At 41.6% G+C, this 23,032-nt stretch overlaps 1 protein-coding gene across 1 annotated transcript in view; it reads right to left on the reverse strand.

The window, feature by feature from the left end:
* Positions 1–23,032, reverse strand: part of LOC143807321 (neural-cadherin-like) — a 169,174-nt gene that overhangs the window by 88,057 nt on the left and 58,085 nt on the right. Inside the window, exons 2-11 of the mRNA XM_077288738.1 lie at positions 22,541–22,738; positions 22,057–22,282; positions 16,734–16,938; positions 14,122–14,233; positions 8,446–8,695; positions 3,269–3,411; positions 2,820–2,992; positions 2,219–2,387; positions 1,444–1,614; positions 1,056–1,228 (exon numbers count right to left, since the gene is read on the reverse strand). Coding sequence (XP_077144853.1) covers positions 1,056–1,228; positions 1,444–1,614; positions 2,219–2,387; positions 2,820–2,992; positions 3,269–3,411; positions 8,446–8,695; positions 14,122–14,233; positions 16,734–16,938; positions 22,057–22,282; positions 22,541–22,738 — 1,820 coding nt within the window. The remainder of the gene's footprint in view (positions 1–1,055; positions 1,229–1,443; positions 1,615–2,218; positions 2,388–2,819; positions 2,993–3,268; positions 3,412–8,445; positions 8,696–14,121; positions 14,234–16,733; positions 16,939–22,056; positions 22,283–22,540; positions 22,739–23,032) is intronic.

A 23,032-nucleotide genomic window follows, 5' to 3' on the forward strand; every position in this document is an offset into this window, starting at 1 on the left:
GACAGCTTGATGGAGCCTCCTGACTGTCCGCAAATCCGGCCACCAGCTGTGAGATCTTAAAATGTCCCCTAAACTTGAAGCAAAAGCATCAGCTGCAAGAATAAAGCATCGTCTCCATATTATACATTCCCAACATGTGTCTTCGTCTGTCAGAAGAGCTACTGGTCATCTTATGCATCAGAGGAAATTCCAGTAGGGCACATGGAAACAACAAAGCACATACAAACCTAAGGCGATTGTTCCTCTCTGCAAGTATCTCTCCCTGCCTATTGTCATATAACACAATTTCCCCTCCTCTTTACTGCTGATTAAATCGATTTTTATAGTACTTGGATTTTTTCTTTAAGCTACATACTCCTCCAAAAGAGAGTTTGATTTTCGTAAGACTTTTAAGAAGATTAAAAGCTTTTTTTTCCAATTGCAAAGTGCTTGAAAAACCAAGAAACTTTGCAATCTTTTTTAATAGTTCTCTCCTTTCTTGAAAATAGAGGGATTTTTTTGTAATTTTCTATTGCACTGCTCGTTGACTCGGTTACTACGCTTCTGCAATTTATCAGAGGTGGACATTTTCCTCGGTAATGACCAAGCTGGTAACCTGCTGTGAAATTGGTGGGATCTCCCCAATTTCAGATCCTCAGTGCTCTGCCGAAGCTGCAGAAGCAAAGTTGCTCCAATTCTGCTCCTAGTAAGGCAGGGCACACTTTTCATGCAAGTGGCTCAGTCATCCCACCAGCCCGAAATGCCAATATTCAGGAGCGCACCACCCCCCGGCAAGCAGGAATTTGGGAATGTTGTACTCTTTAAGGTGAGAATTGCCCTTTAATTACCTACACTTTGCTTTACGGAATAACATATGAACGCCCCAAGTATCTAAGCTGCGATTAAAAAAGTTGCCATAGCCCTCAAAAGTTCTGTCTGAAAATAAAGACCAAGAGAGACCCCTGGCTCCTGCACCCTAGGACAATGCCCACTGACCATGACTAACTCTACTAAATCTAAACTTTGTGACACTCCTTGCAAAATATACACATTGCTTCCTAAAATTGGTTGCGTACCCTTGGCAAAGGTTGATTGATGTAGAGCCATCCGGTTGTGCCATTGATCTGAAACACAGGCGACTCGTCACCCGCCACAGAGTAATAAACTGCTGCGTTCACGCCATAGTCTTCATCATGAGCTGCAATGCGAAGGAAGCTGGTGCCCACGGCTGTGTCCTCCTTCAGGAAATCTGGGAGGAAATGACACCATGCCGGTAATCTTTACTATAACTTGATGGTTACCAGCAACGACGTAAACACATGAGGTCACGGGTTGTGTCATTGGCTCTGAGCTCCGGCTGTCTATAGCGGTGACCCACTTGGATACATTGGGGACATGCAACATACATGACAGTGGGAGTACGAGTTAGTTGTAATCTTAGGAGCAGATATGAGGCTTACTCACATTCATAGCGGTTGTTTTCAAAGCTCGGGTCATTGTCGTTCTGGTCCAGGATGGCAATGTTAATCTGACAAAGCCCGATGAGCGGATCGGTGGCCTGGTCAGTGGCTTTTATAGTCAGGGGATATTCCTTCTCTCTCTCACGATCGAAACTTTGCAAAGTGGTTACGACACCTGCAGGGAAAAGAGACAAATACGCCAAATTCATCCCTGCACGGTCTATGGTGCCCATCGATAGCCGCCAGCACCCAGTATGGGTTCCAGCACCACGGACAGCTCCACATCTCAGATCCACAACAACTACACGGTCGGTAGAACATTCTGCCGGAACTGATCTTTACCCGGGCGGGGGGGATGAATTTCATCCGAGCGGCAGCGCGGAATTTTGACTACGAATTTCCCATTGAATACAGTTCTTCCTTCTTGGGGAGATCTTTTTTGCATACTTTCCCCCAGGTAAGAATCAGCTGTTGATGAAAACCATGTGGCGGCACCTTTAGTACCGCACACATAAGGTAACCAGTGACTCGGTGTGTCGCCATACACATCCAATGCACATGAATCCGCCGAGTGCATGAACCATAGGGGCTTATCGTTAAGTCAGATCACAGGGTCAGACAGGGCCATCTCTGTATTGAACACATACTCCATGACGGTTTTGGGAATATGCCAGAACCATATGAATAATTGGAAATAGTGATACATTATTCATGCTGCACTGAATTACAATGATACATATATATATGTTTTACATGAGTGATAATGATTTTGCCGTTACCGGTGTCTGGATGGATGGTGAATGCAGGCAGCGAGCCTTCTCTGTGCACAATCCCATATTTCACCTGTCCGTTTACCCCGGAGTCGGCATCTTTGGCTTCTACTTGGAGTATATACGTTCCTGGGGGCTGGTTTTCCAGGACAGAGGCGTTCTTGCTATAATCTGCACACTAGTTGGGTAAAGGTGGGTGCAAGGTTATCTTTTAAATGAGCAAAAATCCCATCAGACATCCAGTTCTTAGATATTGTTCTTCTCTCCTTAGGATGGGTTTTCGACATCACAGTAGTGGGGTCTGATCAGCTTTTTGCAGTCGTGTAAGGAGCCGGAACAGCACAGCTCGGTTCGCACTGCGTTGGCCGATCTCAGTACTGCAGATCCGCTTCCATTCAGTTCCATAGGAGCCGAGCTGCAGTACCAGAGAAAGGCCACTATGTGGTGTGCAGAGCCTTTTACCATCCAAACCTGCAAATAGCTGGAGGAGCAGGATGTTGGACCCCAAGTAATATGATACTGATGACTTATCATCAATATTTAAGTCCTGGATGAACCCTTTAACACATACTACAAAATGTCAGACTGTATTATGCATAGCATGACTCGCCTGGTAAAAAATAGGCTTATTATTATTAATATCATCCACTCGGACCATGACTGTGGTGGTGCTGGTGAGGCTGCGAGGACCCCCCGAAGCATTATCATCCGTAGCTGTCACATATAGGACGTACTCTGTCCCATGAAGCCGTGGCAGGGGAATCGAGCCGAGACGGATAAGACCTGATGAGATAATTATGACTTTATCATTAATGTGTATTATAATGAGTACTTAAAGATTTTACCGTGGTCCTGAAACCAATCTCAGATAATGAGGACCATGGTCTTCCTATAATCCCGCAACCCACTGTCCTTGACAGCTGCCACCAAGCTCGCTATGACACTGATTGATTTTAGGCAGATGACGGTGGGCTCAATCAATAAGTATGTTCAGAAGCTCGGCTCACACAATCTCAGGCTGTAAACACCATAGTGTCTGAGTCCGGAAGCCATGATTACCTTTCTGAGGATCAATAAGAAAGTTTCCCTCTCCGTTTCCTCCTGATATTTCATACGTGACTTGATCTCCATCTGGATCGAACGCTTGCACTGTGGCAACCAGAGTATTGGGGGCGGCATCCTCAGATACAAATGTTCGATACCTGGAAGATAGACCGTAGAGAAAAAAGCATGTTACCTAGTTAGCCCAGTTAAGGATACAATTATATTATGGAAAATTGGTCAAATAAGCCATTTTTCCCCTCCCTCTTCTATGGCCAGGTTTGGCTTCTTGGGCTAATGAATGCAGTAGATTTGGCAATTGGGAGTATGAAGAACCATAAAGACAGGTATCAAAGAAAGCAAAAGGTAAGACAACGCCAGTCAATGGTCCAAGCTCAAAAAATCCAACCGGATACCCTGCCCTTGAGGAGCCAGAGACTGGGCAGAAGCTTGCCAGGTAAGCCCAACTAGAGCGATGGCAGAGTTGTACCTGGGACTCAGGCTTCTTTCACACTTCCGTCGGTAGTCGCCCGTCACGAAGCGTCGGCTTCACATTTCCGTCTGCGTTGCCGGGCAGGAAAGAGTCAGAGAGAGTCATTTCCTGCCGAGCATGCGCAGACGGGAAAACTGGATGCGACGTACAGAAAAACGTTCCCTTGAACGTTTTTCTGTGACGACGGTCTGCCAAAACCCGACGCAATCCAGTGCACCACGGACGCAACGTGTGGCCATACCTTGCAATCCGTCGGCAATACAAGTCTATGGGAAAATGCAGGATCCTGCAAATTGTTTTGCAGGATCCTGCATTTTCAAAAATCGACGGATTGCGACGTCACACAAAAGACGGAAATGTGAAAGTAGCTTAAGAGTTGGAAACAAGTGGAAAGTTGGGTTCTCCATGCACGAAGAGGCTAAAGTCAGACATTTGAGATTGGGCCATGATGTCCAGACTGGCCATGAGTCTCCTAACCCAACCTCAACAGCCTCATGGGCTGTTGAGGTTGGTGCAAGAAACCCTCATATGTTGCGGTTCACCGACATCTGAATTTATCATTACGCCAGTTGGGTGGAGAATGGGGACCCTCTAGGTCGTAGAGAAAAAGGTTGGAGAGAGACAAAATATGGGGATTATTCTGGTGAACCCATGGTGTAACTGCCTGGAAAACATAACACTGCCATTCAAGGGAAGGTCACTGATAAAGTACTGAGCCTTTCTGTGATTACCCCAATGCTTGGGGACCTCACTGAAGTGGAACCACCAAGCTTATGTGCCTCCTGGATACACCTCTTCACTGGTTGCGACTGCTATAGCGACACTGAAAGTAAATGAGTTTGTATTGCAATACCAAACACAACCAGTAGACGGGTGTAGCACTGTTCTTGAAAGAAGACAATTTTTATTACTTTCTTAATTCCTAACCTTTAAAGGAGCTAAATAGAAGAACATTATTGTTTTTCTCTGAGAACATTTCTTAACATTTGTCTGTCCATAGACCATTTTTTTCTTTTCAACAGGCTTCTTTTCTTTTCTGGTTTTCTTAACACTTTATTAGTATAAGTGACTGAGGGGTGGGAATAATTACTGCTAAATGTAAAAAAAAAATACCAAAAACTAATTAACAGGGTATCTTACTTTAAAAGATCGTTAGAAGGGTCTTGCATTGAGGAAGCTTTACTTGTTACTACCTTCTTATGATAAGTTGATCATGGCGATCACATGCAAATTAAGATTCTGCTCACTTTCTCTGCAGTGCCACCGCAGGTGAGAAAAAGTATTACACAAGCTTGCACCTTGGAGATCCTCCAGACAGTTGACTTTTCTCGTTTTTTGCAGCTCCAACTAAGAGTCAAGGACCCTAAAATATGGGACTCCCCTCCCTTTAATAATTGAGAACAGGATATTTCAAAAGAACTTTTCTAAAGTTTCCAACACCTTTAAAATGTTTCATAAAACACCAATAATAATTGTAGACAACCCTATAAAAAATTTTAAAAAAATGATAAAACTTGGGACAGTCCCACGTAAAGGATGGAATTTAAATTGAAAATTATAATAGTTCTCATCCGGAACTAAAAATAAATGAAAAATTTTAAAAAATATGATTGTAATGTTAAGTAGATGCTGGAATATCTTTTATGGCGTCTGAATACACAGAGCGCTTCTCCTCCATCAAGTCTCGAGAAATTATTTTCCTTTTCTTCGTGTCACATTTATGTCTGTTTCAATAAAAAAAAAAAAAAATAAGTGAAAAAAAAAAATTTCAATAATATAGTGGATGAATATAAAACGATGTTTCAAAAATAAATAAAAAAGGAATGAAACAGCAAATGACATGAAAGCCTGTAGGAATGAAGAGCTTTACCAACGGTCACGGCAAGTGGACGTCCGCTCTGTCTACGCCGCACCGCTGCAAATCGAAAGAGACTGGGAGATATATATATATATTTATTTGTGAGAGTCTCATTTAATGCCCTAGATTAGGGGATGGGAACACTGTGATTTTGTTCAGCCACTCAACAATAAATTACAGCCCTGAGGCCACTGTCTTAGCCTAGAGTCTTAACGAGCAAATCGATTCCAGCTTTGACAGTTTTAAAGCCGTAAAACGAAGAAGAACAGAGAGATGGGAGGTTTGAACATTACGCGGAAAGGTCTCTGAAGACGCAGAAGGATTTTAAGAAAAAAAAATAGGCCACCATCGTATCTATAGCAAACAGCGTACAGAGAAGCTGCAGGGGCGATGGGAAGGAGGCGGAAAAAGGGGGACGAGGGATGGAGAATACAGAAATCTGTGCGTTAATCGAGGGGAAAAATAAGAACTTAAAGGCATAAAACTAAAGAGCTGCCCAGAGCCAAGGAAGACGGGAGAGGAGCCGACTGTCATAAAAATAAACTTCTCATCATCTGACAAGTCCGGGACAGGGGTGAAGGTGCAGCCCCAAAACTAAGGTCCAATTAAAATATAGAAAGTTTGGAGCCTAAGCCCAGGTTTCCCATTGGAACGCTTCATAAGGCGTCCTTCAGACTGTTCGCCATGATTTTCGACAATTTGTGAGGACTCCATGTTAGAGATATTCCTCTTTAAATTAAAACTCCAAATTAAAATAATGTTTCAAAATTAAAAGGTGTGTACAGTTCTGACACCACACAGCCTGGATACAAAGAAGCCGGGCAAATACATGCGAGATCTGCAATTGCTTTGCACCTACAGAAACTTTAAATCAGCAGAATAGTGAGTGCAGCTCTGGAATATAATACAGGATGTAACTCAGGATCAGTAATGTAATGTATGTACACAGTGACTGCACCAGCAGAATAGTGAGTGCAGCTCTGGAGTATTATACAAGATGTAACTCAGGATCAGTAATGTAATGTATGTACACAGTGACTGCACCAGCAGAATAGTGAGCGCAGCTCTGGGGTATAATACAGGATGTAACTCAGGATCAGTAATGTAATGTATGTACACAGTGACTGCACCAGCAGAATAGTGAGTGCAGCTCTGGATGTAAATCAGGGTCAGTACAGGATAAATAATGCACAGTATGAATAAAGTTAGTTAACCCTTTATGAAAAATAAATTGTTTTTACATTTGTGATTATGCGATTGAACATTCATTTCTTGGACCAAGCGTTACATAATCCTGTGTCATCCTTTACTATGGTGGAAATAATAAGGTTTATAAAATTAAGTCAGTTTTTTATTGTAAACGTTTTAGGCCAATTTATATACTTTACCCTGGATGCTATAGATCCATGTCTACATTTTTCCAGGTTACAGTTTGTATTGAGATTCTTTCTTAGTTTTCGGTATTTTTTAGATTTTTGCCTCCATCCATTCTCTATTTTCAGGGCGAGTGTTTAGTGAGGCAGTGACTCGGATCAATACTGTGCAGCAGAAGTGAAGAATGAAAATACCATAATCAATATCTGAACAGGCCAATTATTCCCCCACTTATATGGAGCCATTGTAATTTACAGAGCATTTCCAGGTAAGACACATTTATACAGGGAAAGTAATCAGCGTCCATGTAGGACCAAGCGCTGGGGGCAATCCTATAGAAAACCAATGCGGGGCCTGAGCTGTGGGGAGATCTCAGTACTGAAATTACCAGCAATCACAATCCGGTTTATCATATTTCACTTTGGTCCGTGGTACACCCACCATCACCATTATCTCAGGGGGTGGTGTGCAGTCACGTTGTTCGACGATAGAAAAGAATAGCTGCTATATTCCAGCAACAGCACCTCCCATGTCTATGGGTTGTGTCTCGTTTCGAAGCTCAGCTCCTTTAAAATAAATGTGGCTGACTGTAGTACCGCTTGCAACCTGAGGACAGTGGTGGCACTATTTCTTTGGAAAAAAGCAGCTTTTTTTATTATCCTGGACTACTAGAAAGCATTATTGATCTCATATGAATCCAAATAAACTTGTGGCCAAGAAAATTTTGGATTGGCCAATCAGACTGCAGGATTTTATGGCCACTGAGACATGGGCGCTGTCTACTGGTACCATTTAGGATCTTTAAAATAATTTTAAAACGACTTACGATGTTTTAAAATGACTAGTCTCATTGCTACTGCAGCCAATGTAAGGGATTTTGATCATTTGGGGAATTGCTACTTGGGGCATTACCCACAAATTGAAGGTGGAGTGGTCATGTCTGGGACCCTCATGTATTTACAGAAATGGGGTCCCGAATGCTTGCTCTACTGTTGTAAAGAAGTGAATGGACAGAGACACACCCATGGGACCACCTCTCTCCTTGTGGATGGAGCAACCGGAGACCCCCATCAGCAAGTGGGAGAAAGATTAGGAAAAACCAAGTGATATTCATAGCATATCCTGTGGATATACCATCAATGTGTACTGTGGTAAACTCATTAGGAAGATCAGCAGCATGTCATCACTTTCCCTACACTGCCCCCGCAGGTGACATGAGGAATTACACTTTCGGAGTTTTTTTTTTTTTTTTTAAAGAATCCAAGTTAATGGACATTATTTAACTGTCGGAAATTGGGTAAATAAAGGGTTAATGTGCAGGGTTGGTGAATAAATTGATAAATAATGTGCGACACAGACTTCATTTTTTATGGCAGATGGCTATTATAGATAATGATGACCCATACCGGGTTAATTAACAAGAAAGCAAAAAAAAAATGTACAAGACGAAAAACAAAAGACTCTACTGACATTGTTTGGGAAAATTCTGGGGCTTCGTCATTCAGATTGGTAACCCGGATTCTGACGGTGGCCGTCCCGGTGTTTGGCGGTTCCCCGTGGTCTATCGCCAAGATGACAAACTCGTACAGATGACTGGGCCTCTCATAATCCAAGCGCCGTGCTGGGCTAATGGTGCCCTGTGCGGATATGCTGAATTCAGGGCTCAGAGTGAAGTATGAAAACTCCCCGTTCACGCCGGAGTCACAGTCAGTGGCTGTCACTGATGAGAAAGAGAGGGAAAAAAAAGAAAAATAATTGCTTATACAGGAGGACAATTAGCACAAGTGATACATCAATACACCGTGTTATTAAAGGGAGAAAGGGACCGCAAGTTTAAAGCCAGGATAATTATGCCGTTGTTATTGAGAACATACTCGCTGCCTGTAGTCACATCATTTCACGCCTTTGTTCTGGGCTCTCGCTAGTCGACATTTCAGAACTTCAAAAGACACAAAAGACGGAATCTTCTTTTTTATGTTTTTTTTGTTGTGAAAAATTGTTTCACAGCATCCCTGTTTTGCCACATTCAATGCAACTAACGAGCAACCCAAGCAAGGGATGGCAGCAGGTCCCTGTCCTCACGAGATTACAATCCAATTTCCCCATTTTTTGCACATACTGGGTCTAATTATACAGCAAGCCGACTCAGGATCTGTTATATTTAAAGGGCTATTCCAAGCTTGAAATATTCTCACCTAAATGGGTAATGTTTCTCCTTGTGGGGAGTGACAAGCCAAGCCTGGAATGTCAGAATGAGGAGACTTGTAAGCCATGCATGCTCCTCTGGGATATCAAATATGCAAATTGTCTCTTCAGAGAGAAAGAGACAATTTCTAGCGCCATCTTTTGGAAGGAGCAATTCTAAAAGTCAATATCGACTCTTTAACGAGCCTTGCAATATGACTTAGGGTAAAAGTCAAATCAGAATCTCAAATTGCAGGCACAATGTTTCAGGGTTTTTCCCCTCATCAGTATAAAGTATGGGATCTGACTTGGCTAGGTGAGAGGCTGTAGACTGGTGTCTAAGGGGTAAGGTTTCTACTTGTGGAGAGTGACAAGCCAAGCCTTAGACAACAGATGTCTCTGTTCTCAAAAAAGTACGACATCGTGATCATGAGAGATTTTAACTATCCTGATATTTGTTGGGAATTTTTCTCAGGCAAAAGTACTAGGACCTGAAAATTCTTATCTTCTCTTGCTGACAACTGTATCTTTCAAAAGGTAGAAGAGAGAACAAGAGGATCTGCAATCTTGGACCTAATTCTTACCAACATGGAGGAAATGGTTGAGGAAGTAAAAGGTGGCTGGAAATTTAGGTGGCAACAATCATGCTATCCTTGAATTTTGGATTACAAGAGGAGGAAGAGCAGCGAGGACTTAGGCTATGTGCACACTTTGCGGGGTCCTCTGCGGGTTCTCCCGCAGCGGATTTGATAAATCTGCAGGGCAAAACCGCTGCGGTTATCCCTGCAGATTTATCGTGGTTTGTTTTGCGGTTTCCGCTGCGGGATTACTCCTATACTATTGATGCTGCATATGCAGCAATATGCGGCATCAATAGTAATGTTAAAAATAATAAAAAATGGTTTATACTCACCCTCGTCCCGATCTCCTCGGCGCTGCACGCGGCGGTCTGGTTCCAAAGATGCTGTGCGAGAAGGACCTTCGTGACGTCACGGTCATGTGACCGCGACGTCACCGCAGGTCCTGCTCGCACAGCAACCCTGAGACCGGACGGCCGCGTGCAGCTCTGAGAGGTGAGTATATCATTATTTTTTATTTTAATTCTTTTTTTTTTTACACACAAATATGGTTTCCAGGGCCTGGAGGAGAGTCTCCTCTCCTCCACCCCGGGTAACATCTGCACATTATCCGCTTACTTCCCGCATCGTGGGCACAGCCCCATGCGGGAAGTAAGCGGATCAATGCATTCCTATGTGTGCAGAATCGCAGCGATTCTGCACAAAGAAGTGACATGCTGCGGAATGTAAACCGCTGCATTTCTGCGCGTTTTTTCCCGCAGCATGTGCACAGCGGATTGCGGTTTCCATAGGGTTTACATGTAAATGTATACGCAATGGAAACTGCTGCGGACCCGCAGCTGCAGAAACGCTGCGGATCCGCGGTAAAACCCGCAAAGTGTGAACATGGCCTTAAGGTTAGAGTTCAGAAAGGCAGATTTTAATAGACTCAGAAAGAGGGTAGGAAAGGTCCAATGGTTGGATGTTCAAAAGAACAGAAATGTCCAAGAAGGATGGGAGATTTTGCTAAATGAAATTCTCACTGCACAATCGGTAACAATCCCTAAAAGAAGGAAGAATGGAAGTATTTAAAGAGACCAGGATGGATGGACATAGAACTTAAATTACTTGTAAACGAAGAAAAAAAAATGTATATGAAATGGAAAGAGGGGGGAATATCTAAAGAAGAATATAATGCTGTCTACAGGGAACGCAGGGCAAGACTTAGAAGATCTAAAGCCAGTAATGAAGTGAGGCTTGCAATGGAGACCAAAAGTAGTAAAAATTAGTGATGAGCGAATATACTCGTTACTCAAGATTTCCCGAGCACGCTCGGGTGTCCTCCAAGTATTTTTTTAGTGCTCGGAGATTTAGTTTTTTTCGCCACAGCTGGATGATTTACAGCTACTAGCCTGCTTGATTACATGTGGGGATTCCCTAGCAACCAGGCAACCCCCACATGTACTCAGCCTGGCTAATAGCTGTAAATCATTCAGCTGAGGCGATGAAAACTAAATCTCCGAGCACTAAAAATACTCGGAGGACACCCGAGCGTGCTCGGGAAATCTCGAGTAACGAGTATATTCGCTCATCACTAGTAAAAATGGATTTTGAGGGTATGTCAAAAGCTAAAGAAAAGTCAAAGATGCTATAAGATTTTTACAGGCTGAAAATAAAAAGGGTAAAGTAGTCAAAAATGATGTTGAGAAGGCCGAACTTTTAAATTCCTAGTTTGCATCTGTGTTCTCTAAGAAAGCAAATGCAACATCAACTGATCTTCACAGTGCCATCAAATGAATAAAATAATCCACTCTATCCATGAACAGAGAGATGATAAGGGAACACTTAGCTAATTTACATCTCCTAGTCCAGATGAATTGCATCCTAGGGTACTGAAAGAGTTAGCAGAGAAACATGTATATCCTCTAGCCAGAATCTTTGAAAAATCCAGGAAAACAGGAGAAGTCCCAGAAGATTGGAGAAGGGAAAATATTGCCTCATCTTCAAAAAAAGGAAAGAAGATGGAGCCAGGAAATTACAGGCCAGTGAGCTTTACTTCTATACCAATAAAGATATGTGAACAAATTATTAAACAGCATGTAAGTACTTGGATAATAATACAGTAATTAACCAGAGCCAGCATGGGTTTGTAGTAAACAAGTCATGCCAGACTAATCTAATGTCCTTCTATGATGGAATCACTGACTGGGTGGATCAGGGAAATGTAGTAGATATAGTATATCTTGACTTCACCAAAGCATTTGATAAAGTATCTCATACTATCCTTATTGAAGAAATGATCAAGTATGGGATTCATAAGGTTACAGTTAGGTGAATTCATAACTGACTCAGTGATCGTACTCAAAGAGGGATTATAAATTGTTGCACATCCAATTGGAAAAGTGTTTAAAGTGGGGTTCCGCTAGGCTCTGTCCTGGCCACAGTGTTGTTTAACATTTTTAGAAATGATGTAGATAAGAGAACTGAAGGTAAACTAATCAAATTTGCAGATTATGCACAAAGTTAGGAGGGATAGCTAACACTAGAGAAGACAGAAAAAGGATTCAGAAGGATCTAGATAAGCTTAAACAATGGGCAGCGAATAACAGAATGATATTTAATAGAAATGCAAGACTCTACATCTGGGCAAGAAAAACAAAAATTACATCTACAGAATGGGAGGAATAGAACTAAGCAACAGCAAGTGTGAAAAAGACTTGGTTACACTAATAGATCACAGACTGCACATGAGTCAACAGTGTGATGCAGCAGCGAAAAAGGCAAATACAGTTCTGGGATGTATTAAGAGAAATATAGAGTCTAGATCTCATGAAGTAAATTAAATCAGATGCAGACAACAATGCACAGTGTTGGGTAAACTAAAAACACCTGTGCCCACATAGGGGGATTGAATAGAGCAGGATTCAGTGCACATGAATGTATAGAACATATAGAGAAACAATGCACATGAATGAATCAAACAACCATTAAAATATAATATTTTTATTTAAAAAAGTATATAACAAGAAATCAAACAAGGTGATCAGACATTGACTGCTACCAAGCAGGTAGAACTGCAGGTCCAAGGAACAGAGGTAAGTTCAAGATGCCTATTTTTAATAACGTGTCCATATAAATAACAGGTAATTACCAGATCGATACAAAATAGTAAAACTACCAGTGTGAATCACCAAAAGGTAGTGAAGAGATCTATTGGCAAAAGAAACATAATAATGGAAGGTAATTACCTCAGACCTGCGGTGCCACGGGCCCAACGCACGTTTCGGATTGTGTGCCCTCTTTCGGGGGACCAACCTCTAAATTGACAAACTGTTGCCTTCATTAGTCTTATAGTCTTCAAATAGCAGACAGAAGGGATTGAATGGAGCAACAGGTCACCTTGTCACTCCATTCATCATATATAGAAGTGCAGATTATAGCCAAGACCTTGGCTATCCATCTCGGCACCATAGACCTTGAATGGAGCGTCGAGGCTCATGCGCGACCAGCTGCTCCAATCTACTCCTCCATGGTAATAAAAGAAGCACAAAAAGGAGTCATAAGTCCTCACTACTGGCAACTGTCGAACAGTTCACCTATCCAGTGGATGGATGATATTTTTGATAGACTGGAGTATCCCTTTAGTGCATGGTTTTCACAAAATGTCCTTTCACTGCAACAAGTGAATCCATCCATAGGAGTATCAGAGAAAACCTAAGAGGACATGCAAACCTTGAGTCTAGCTAAGGCTAACCCCTCATTCACCGTGTTGATGTAGTAATTGACCATTTTAGATAATAATTAAATAATTGTTGAGCAGACAAAAAGGAAAAAAGCAAAAATTATCCATTGGCTAACCAAGGTTAACTGGTAGAGTAAATAGTGACCAGTCAAGGTTAGATCATTTTGGTTGACGCCCATTGATGCCATGGACATAAGTTGCTTTTGGATCCCAGTGGTGTATTTGTAACTGGGACCCCCCTCCCCAATGATTATGTATTATTTAGGCTTTTTGTGTCTTCCCATCGTCTGAAAGAAATGTAAAAATAACAGCAGGGTCAACTCCTATTTTTTGGAATGTAGCAAAAATAACCTAATAAATCTTTTTGCCCAAGTATCGTCAAAAGTCATCATGTCCTGGTTCTATCAAGTTGGACCCAAGGTTCTTCAGCCCTTTTTTGGCTGCACCTAGAACTTCCCCAGCGATGCTTAAATTTGGTTTTTCCAAATTCTTTATTCGTCATTGGTCAATGCAAGAGCCATCATGGCCCCGAAATCCAGACTCCAACATTTTGTCATCCGGCCTGGCTCGAGTGCCCTGAATAAACAGCAGTAGTTACACTTCCACCGATGAGTTTCCAGCAGAATTTATGACACTTCAGCCATATAACGTGGATATACTAACCTTGCAGGAGAGAGGTTGCCACCGGCACAGTCTCAGGGACGCCGTCTCTGCTGTAGATTGTCTGCTGAAATTCTGGGGTGCAATCATTTATGTCTATAATCACCACCACAACCTGCAAGACATTTCCATTAACCAAGTAAGAGTTTCAGCAGAGCGCAGTAAAACGGACACTAATATCTTGATATAAAAATGATTCAGAGTGCACCCGCCTCCTGCTCGGAGCCATAAAATCGCCTTCCACATATCAGCATTGTGCTTGGGTCATAAACTTGCCCTTTAATACATGAATAGTACATGCCAGTGTCTGTATCCAGGGGCAGTGCCAACGGTGTACCCAAAAGCTGCAATGTAGGAGAGTGACACTTATAAAACAAATCTCTAGCATACTTTATAACCAGCGGGGTCCAACCGGTTGCACTTCTAAAGGAATCAGGACATTGGACTATTACTGCTCATTGGCGGGACCCCGAGAGATCAGGGGAAAATAAGTATCACACAGCATCCATTATCTATGTAATGCAGAACCGGACTGCAGGGTGAGAGGCGACTGTGCAACAGCTCTGAACACAGGACGGCCCTCTACTAAACTAGGATTTCACCAACAGGGATCAATCCAGAATAGTGAGTGCAGCTCTAGAGTGTAATACAGCATGTAACTCAGGATCAGTAATGTATATACACAGTGACTGCACCAGCAGAATAGAGAGTGCAGCTCTGGGATATAATACAGGATGTAACTCAGGATCAGTAATGTAATGTATGTACACAGTGACCAAACCAGCAGAATAGTGAGCGCAGCTCTGGGGTATAATACAGGAAGTAACTCAGGATCAGTAATGTATGTACACAGTCACTGCACCAGCAGAATAGTGAGTGCACCTATGGAGTATAATACAGGAGGTAACTCAGGATCAGTAATGTATGTACACAGTGACTGCACCAGCAGAATAGTGAGTGCAGCTCTGGGGTATAATACAGGATGTAACTCAGGATCAGTAATGTAATGTATGTACACAGTGACTGCACCAGCAGAATAGTGAGTGCAACTCTGGAGTATAATACAGGAGGTAACTCAGGATCAGTAATGTAATGTATGTACACAGTGACTGCACCAGCAGAATAGAGAGTGCAGCTCAGGGATGTAATACAGGATGTAACTCAGGATCAGTAATATAATGTATGTACACAGTGACTGCACCAGCAGAATAGAGAGTGCAGCTCTGGGGTGTAATACAGGATGTAACTCAGGATTAGTAATGTATGTACACAGTGACTGCACCAGCAGAATAGTGAGTGCAGCTCTGGGGTGTAATACAGGATGTAACACAGGATCAGTAATGTAATGTATGTACACAGTGACTGCACCAGCAGAATAGGGAGTGCAGCTCTGGAGTATAATACAGGATGTAACTCAGGATCAGTAATGTATGTACACAGTGACTGCACCAGCAGAATAGAGAGTGCAGCTCTGGGGTTTAATACAGGATGTAACTCAGGATCAGTAATGTAATGTATGTACACAGTGACCGCACCAGCAGAATAGAGAGTGCAGCTCTGGGGTGTAATACAGGATGTAACTCAGGATCAGTAATGTAATGTATGTACACAGTGACTGCACCAGCAGAATATAGAGTGCAGCTCTGGGGTGTAATACAGGATGTAACTCAGGATTAGTAATGTATGTACACAGTGACTGCACCAGCAGAATATTGAGTGCAGCTCTGGAGTATAATACAGGATGTAACTCAGGATCAGTAATTTAATGTATGTACACAGTGACTGCACCAGCAGAATAGTGAGTGCAGCTCTGGGGTATAATACAGGATGTAAGTCAGGATCAGTAATGTAATGTATGTACACAGTGACTGCACCAGCAGAATATTGAGTGCAGCTCTGGAGTATAATGCAGGATGTAACTCAGGATCAATAATGTAATGTACCGTATGTACACAGTGACTGCATCAGCAGGCTATTTTGAAGAAACAAATTGTGCTGTGCTCACACTCCCTGGGTCCACTGGTAAGATTCCAGCCGATCAGTGAGCTCCGTGGCTCTGTGTGGAGCATTCCCGTGTATATGGAAAGCTCCACCAAGAGCTGCAGAGCTCACCGATTGGTTGCTGTGCTGTCAATGTAATGTCAGTTCCACAGCCAAAGCCAGACATTGGGAACAGTCATGAACTTAGCTGGCGGACCAGGGGAAGGCGAGAATAGTCAGTTTGTTTATTAAAATTAACCTGCAGCAAGGGATTTACATTTCCTAAAACAGAATAATCCATGTAAGCTGTTCATCTATAGAGTGGATGAAGAGTTAAGGACAGCGGCGTGGAGAAAGAAGTGCCTCATAAGTTGAAAAAAAAGCTGATCTATCTGATAGGATGTATTAGAAAGTTTCTTACATTCACCTGTACCACTGATTTATGCAAAGTTTGCTGAAACAACAATGACCATTTAAAAGTTATATACACCTTTGGGGGCAATATTCTTATTCCTTAAGGAGGACCCGTCACTTGCTACAAATGTACCGTAATTTTGGGAAAACACCTTTAAAGTAATCAAAAAGTATGTATAATATATAATGGGATGAGACGTCAGCAAAGCAAAGTTATTCACCTCCACAGAGCTGCTGAGGGGGCGCCCGGCTTCACTTGCTCTCACCAGTAGCAAATACTGATTGGGTTCGGTCTCAAAGTCCACAGTCCGGGATAAGGAGACGTCCCCACTGAGCTGCCGAATGCCAAATACATGGTTGGGGTTGCTGACCAGACTGTAGCTTAATGGGCGATTCTGGTGAGAAATTGCCGACACCGAAAGCAGCCTGAAACATTCAGAAAGTGCCCCCCCCAAAAAAAGATTACTAAAAATATAAACATTATAAGAAATTACATTTACAACATATTTGCCAAGAATAAACGGTTGATAGGCAAGTCATTAACGGGCTGTTCTCAAGGAGAATCTTCAGGAGTACATCGCTCACCTGCCTCCTGGCATCATGCTTGTTAGCACCCTGTGTGCATAGTATATATAGTACCAGGAAAATGTATCTTCCCACTCATATGTATTATAGTAGTTATATTCTTGTATATAGGGAGCAGTATTATAGTAGTTATATTCTTGCACATAGGAGCTGTATTATAGTAGTTATATTCTTGTACATAGGGGCAGTATTATAGTAGTTATATTCTTGTACATAGGGAGCAGTATTATAGTAGTTATATTCTTGTACATAGGGGCAGTATTATAGTAGTTATATTCTTGTACATAGGGGCAGTATTATAGTAGTTATATTCTTGTACATAGGAGCAGTATTATAGTAGTTACATTCTTGTACATAGGGGGCAGTATTATAGTAGTTACATAGTTACATAGTTACATAGTTATTAAGGTTGAAGGAAGACTTTAAGTCCATCTAGTTCAACCCATAGCCTAACCTAACATGCCCTAACATGTTGATCCAGGGGAAGGCAAAAAAACCCCATGTGGTAAGAGTAAGCTCCATCATGGGGAAAAAAAATTCCTTCCCGACCCCACATACGGCAGTCAGACTAGTTCCCTGGATCAACGCCTTATCAAGGAATCTAATATATATACCCTGTAACATTATACTTTTCCAGAAAGGCATCCAGTCCCCTCTTAAATTGAAGCAATGAGTCACTCATTACAACATCATACGGCAGAGAGTTCCATAGTCTCACTGCTCTTACAGTAAAGCATCCGCGTCTGTTATTATGCTTAAACCTTTTTTCCTCCAGACGTAGAGGATGCCCCCTTGTCCCTGTCACCGGTCTATGATTAAAAAGATCAGCAGAAAGGTCTTTGTACTGTCCCCTCATATATTTATACATTAACATAAGATCACCCCTTAGCCTTCGTTTTTCCAAACTAAATAGCCCCAAGTGTAATAACCTATCTTGGTATTGCAGACCCGCCAGTCCTCTAATAACCTTGGTCCCTCTTCTCTGCACCCGCTCTAGTTCAGCTATGTCTTTCTTATACACCGGAGACCAGAACTGTGCACAGTATTCTAAGTGTGGTCGAACTAGTGACATGTATAGAGGTAAAATTATGTTCTCCTCATGAGCATCTATGCCTCTTTTAATGCATCCCATTATTTTATTTGCCTTTGTAGCAGCTGCCTGACACTGGCCACTGAATATGAGTTTGTCATCCACCCATACACCCAGGTCTTTTTCATTGACGGTTTTGCCCAGAGTTTTAGAATTAAGCACATAGTTATACATCTTATTACTTCTACCCAAGTGCATGACCTTACATTTATCCCCATTAAAGCTCATTTGCCATTTATCAGCCCAAGCTTCTAGCTTACATAAATCAGCCTGTAATATAAAATTGTTCTCCCCTGTATTGATTACCCTGCAGAGTTTAGTGTCATCTGCAAATATTGAAATTCTACTCTGAATGCCCCCTACAAGGTCATTAATAAATATGTTAAAAAGAAGAGGGCCCAATACTGACCCCTGTGGTACCCCACTACTAACCGTGACCCAGTCCGAGTGTGCTCCATTAATAACCACCCTTTGTTTCCTATCCCTGAGCCAACTCTCAACCCACTTGCACATATTTTCCCCTATCCCCATTATTCTCATTTTATGTATCAACCTTTTGTGTGGCACCGTATCAAAAGCTTTTGAAAAGTCCATATACACTACATCTACTGGGTTCCCTTGGTCCAGACCGGAACTTACCTCTTTATAGAAGCTGATCAAATTAGTCTGACATGATCGGTCCCTAGTAAACCCGTGCTGATACTGGGTCATGAGGTTATTCCTCTTCAGATACTCCAGTATAGCATCCCTTAGAATGCCCTCCAGGATTTTACCCACAGTAGAGGTTAAACTTACTGGCCTATAATTTCCGAGTTCAGTTTTTGTCCCCTTTTTGAATATTGGCACCACATTTGCTATACGCCAGTCCTGTGGTACAGACCCTGTTATTATGGACTCTTTAAAGATTAAAAATAATGGTCTATCAATGACTGTATTTAATTCCTGCAGTACTCGGGGGTGTATCCCATCCGGGCCCGGAGATTTGTCAATTTTTGTGATTTTTAGACGCCGCCGTACTTCCTGCTGGGTTAAGCAGGTAACATTAAATTCGGAATTATTATCACTAGTCATATTGGCTGCCATGGGATTTTCTTTTGTAAATACTGATGAAAAAAAGTCATTTAGCATATTGGCTTTTTCCTCATCCTCATCCACCATTTCACCCAGACTATTTTTAAGGGGGCCAACACTATCATTTTTTAGTTTCTTACTATTTATGTAGTTAAAGAATATTTTGGGGTTATTTTTGCTCTCCCTAGCAATGAGTCTCTCTGTCTCAATCTTTGCTGCCTTGATTTGCTTTTTACATAATTTATTTAATTTTTTGTATTTATTTAATGCCTCCTCACTACCTACTTCCTTTAATTCTCTAAATGCTTTCTTTTTGTCACTTATTGCGCCCCTTACAGTTCTATTTAGCCATATTGGTTTCCTCCTATTTCTAGTATGTTTATTCCCATACGGTGTATATACTGTGCACAGGTCCTATCCAGGATGCTAATAAATGTCTCCCATTTTCTTTGTGTACTTTTATGTCTCAGGATATCGTCCCAGTTAATTGCACCAAGATCCTCTCTCATCCGTTGGAAATTTGCCCTCCTGAAGTTTAGTGTCCTTGTCACCCCTCTACTACACATCTTATTAAAGGAAACATGAAAACTTATTATTTTGTGATCACTATTCCCCAAGTGACCCCCAACCCTTATATTTGATATGCGGTCTGGCCTGTTGGTTAATATTAGGTCTAGCAGTGCCCCCCTTCTTGTTGGGTCCTGAACCAGTTGTGAAAGGTAATTGTCTCTCATAGTTGTCAAAAACCGATTACCTTTACTGGAACTGCAGGTTTCTGTTCCCCAATCTATTTCAGGGTAGTTGAAGTCCCCATAATAATGACTTCTCCTTGAGTCGCAGCTTCATCTATTTGCTTTACAAGGATATTCTCCATTGCTTCCATTATTTTTGGAGATTTATAACAAACCCCTATCAGTAATTTATTATTTTTTCCCCCTCCCCTTATCTCCACCCACAGGGACTCTACATTTTCATTAGATTCACCTATATTATCACGCAGGATGGGTTTTAAGGTTGATTTTACAAAGAGACACACCCCACCCCCTCGCTTATCTGTACGGTCATTTCTGAAAAGGCTATAGCCCTGCAAGTTAACAGCCCAGTCATGGCTCTCATCCAGCCATGTTTCAGATATCCCCACCATGTCATAATTATGTTCCAACAACATTAGTTCTAATTCGTCCATTTTGTTGGCGAGGCTTCTGGCATTAGTATACATGCACTTGATGTTCCTCTCTGTACCTCTATTCTTTCTTAAATTACTAACTGTTCTAACCCCACCCCCCATGCCTCCGCCACCCCCAACTTCCTTATTTGTGCCCAGGTCTCTATCTGCACTATCTTCCCCACCTATAAAATGAATACCCTCCCCCCATTCCCTAGTTTAAACACTCCTCCAACCTTCTAACCATTTTCTCCCCCAGCACAGCTGCACCTTCCCCATTGAGGTGCAGCCCATCCCTAGCGTAGAGCCTGTAGCCAACTGAGAAGTCGGCCCAGTTCTGCAGGAACCCAAACCCCTCCTTCCTACACCAATTCTTGAGCCACTTATTAACCTCCCTAATCTCCCGTTGCCTCTCTGGCGTGGCACGTGGTACAGGCAGTATTTCAGAAAATACCACGTTGGAGGTCCTTGCTTTCAGCTTGCAGCCTAATTCCCTGAAATCATCTTTAAGGACCTTCCACCTACCTCTAACTTTGTCATTTGTGCCAATGTGCACCATGACCGCTGGGTCCTCACCAGCCCCTCCCAGTAATCTGTCCACCCGATCAGCGATGTGTCGGACTCGAGCGCCAGGTAGGCAGCACACCGTTCGACGATCCCTGGCTTTGTGACAGATTGCCCTATCTGTTCCCCTAGTTATATTCTTGTACATAGGGAGCAGTATTATAGTACTTATATTCTTGTACATAGGAGCAGTATTATAGTAGTTATATTCTTGTACATAGGTAGCAGTATTATAGTAGTTACATTCTTGTACATAGTGGGCAGTATTATAGTAGTTATATTCTTGTACATAGGGAGCAGTATTATAGTACTTATATTCTTGTACATAGGAGGAGTATTATAGTAGTTATATTCTTGTACATAGGAGCAGTATTATAGTAGTTATATTCTTGTACATAGGGGGCAGTATTATAGTAGTTATATTCTTGTACATAGGGAGCAGTATTATAGTAGTTATATTCTTGTACATACAGGCAGTATTATAGCATTATTTTCTTGTACATAGGAGCAGTATTATAGTAGTTATATTCTTGTACATAGAGGGCAGTATTATAGTAGTTATATTCTTTTACATAGGAGCAGTATTATAGTAGTTATATTCTTGTATATAAGAGCAGTATTATAGTAGTTATATTCTTGTACATAAGAGCAGTATTATAGTAGTTATATTCCTGTACATAGGGGCAGTATTATAGTAGTTATATTCTTGTACATAGGAGCAGTATTATAGTAGTTATATTCTTGTACATAGGAGCAGTATTATAGTAGTTATATTCTTGTACATAGGGGGCAGTATTATAGTAGTTATATTCTTGTACATAGGGGCAGTATTATAGTAGTTATATTCTTGTACATAGGAGCAGTATTATAGTAGTTATATTCCTGTACATAGGGGCAGTATTATAGTAGTTATATTCTTGTACATAGGGGGCAGTATTATAGTAGTTATATTCTTGTACATAGGAGCAGTATTATAGTAGTTATATTCTTGTACAGACAAGGCAGTATTATAATAATTACTCATAATGCACCTCCAAAGGAGAAAAAAAAATATTTTCCAGTAACTCACACATGTCCTGCAGGTGTGTTTTCAGGAACATAGACAATGTAAGAGACATTTGTAAATTGGGGAGGTCTTTCACCAGCAATCACTGACACCAAAGCTAGTGAGCTTTTCTTTCCAAATAGATCAGCTGCTTGTACAGTTAGTAGATACTCCACACCTTCCTCCAGGACGTGTCCAGTGGTTTGTATCCAACCATTACTTCTGTCCACTGCAAACCTTGTGTCACCACCTGGATTAAAAGAAGCAAATGTTAATAGGTGGCACACAAAGCCAGTACAAATAAGACTTTAGAACCCAGAACAAATCATCCATTTAAGGATTTCTAGTTTTATGTACTTTAAGCTGGATCAGAGAATAATAACCAAGGTTTAATTATTCTAAAAATATAATTAAACGGGAAGTGCTGCCGGATGACAGTTTATAGTAATAGGGTGCCAATGAGCATCCCGAATATGTATATATTTATAGAAGGATAGTGTCCCTTCACCTTCCAAAAGGAAATATTCCACTTCTCCATTGACGCCTTCATCTATATCAATGGCGTGTAATTTGTACACATTTGTTCCTGCTGTGGCCAAAGGAGAGACAGTTGCCAAGAAAGGAAAAGGCTGCATTGTCCACTGTGGGGATTCATCATTGACGTCTGTGACTGTCAGTTGCAAATTAACAAGATACCAACCTCTTCCTGCAAAACAGAAAATAATTCCTCCAATAATCATTGGCAGCAATTAAAAAAATACTAGCATAGATAAGAAAACATGACATCACATATAAAGTCTTCATATTCTTCACCATTCATAGCAGCATGGTAATGTTTATATCCTTGTACATAGGGCAGTATTATAGTAGTTATATTCTTGTACATAGGGGCAGTATGATAGTAGTTATATTCTTGTACATGGGATGGCAGTATTATAGTAGTTATATTCTTGTACATAGAGGCAGTATTATAGTAGTTATATTCTTGTACATAGGGGCA

The sequence above is a fragment of the Ranitomeya variabilis genome, chromosome 2 (assembly GCF_051348905.1).
Source record: "Ranitomeya variabilis isolate aRanVar5 chromosome 2, aRanVar5.hap1, whole genome shotgun sequence".
In the NCBI taxonomy this organism is placed as follows: Eukaryota; Metazoa; Chordata; class Amphibia; order Anura; family Dendrobatidae; genus Ranitomeya; species Ranitomeya variabilis.